The sequence below is a fragment of the Glycine max genome, chromosome 18 (genome assembly GCF_000004515.6).
Source record: "Glycine max cultivar Williams 82 chromosome 18, Glycine_max_v4.0, whole genome shotgun sequence".
Classification (NCBI taxonomy): Eukaryota; Viridiplantae; Streptophyta; class Magnoliopsida; order Fabales; family Fabaceae; genus Glycine; species Glycine max.
Window position 1 is genome coordinate 22,118,895 of NC_038254.2, and position 966 is coordinate 22,119,860.

The window sequence follows — 966 nt, forward strand, 5'->3', positions numbered from 1 at the left end:
CCATTCCCTACTTGTAGATTTATTTCTCCTTTCTTCAACCATCTAGTTATTTGTAGTCCTTGCAACATATTGCAAATATTAAAACGACTGCATGTATCTAATACCCACATTGAAGAATCAGTGACAATTAAGGAAATCATGAAAACATTTTTCATTAATGTCTTACCTTGTTTCTTGTTTTTCAAAGAATCAATATACTTCTTGCAATTTTTCTTCTAGTGACCTTTCTCCTTACAGAAGAAACATTTAGCATCAGTTTGGTCAATCTTGTTCCTTTTGTTCTTGGGTTTGGTCATACCACCCTTAGGTCCAAGATGCTTCCTTTTTGGTACTTTGCCATTCTTCTTGGAGCTCTTGCCAACTACCATGACAATTTCTTTCTTCTTCTCAGAAGCAATTTGATTCTCATAATCAATTAGCAGATTAAGCATCTCATACAAGTCAAAACTTATCTTATTCATGTTGAAATTCATAATAAATTGTGAAAATGAATCTGAAAGTGATTGCATAATCAAATCTTGAGGAAGCTCTTTCCCAAGAGTGCACCCCAACTTCTCAAGTTGTTCTATGAGATTAATCATCTTAAGAACATAGGGTCCAACCTTTTCATTTGCAGCAAGTGAGGATCTAAACAGGGCCTTAGATAACTGAAATCTAGTTGTCCTGCTTTGACCACCGTGCATCTTCTTAAGATGTTCGGTGATCTCATAAAGCCTCTTAAAAAATTGTGAGCAAGCCACTTGGTTATCAAGTCGTTTCTCATACACATTCTAAGACAATGTATCATATACATTTTCAAATCAAAATAAGAAATATCATATCACATAAGTTCGTGGTTGTCAGGCCAATCCTATTGATATGAATAAATTAATTTTAATATTTCCCAAGGTTTTCTAGGCGCTCAGTATATAATTAATTTCAAAAACATGCATCTTATGTGATAAAAAAATTGCACAAAAAAATAAT

At 33.2% G+C, this 966-nt stretch overlaps 1 protein-coding gene across 1 annotated transcript; it reads right to left on the bottom strand.

The window, feature by feature from the left end:
* Positions 1–215: 215 nt before the first annotated feature.
* LOC113000178 (uncharacterized) lies at positions 216–683 on the bottom strand. The gene has a single exon (XM_026126854.1). The coding sequence runs from the start codon at positions 681–683 to the stop codon at positions 216–218; it is 468 nt and encodes a 155-aa protein (XP_025982639.1).
* Positions 684–966: the final 283 nt, after the last annotated feature.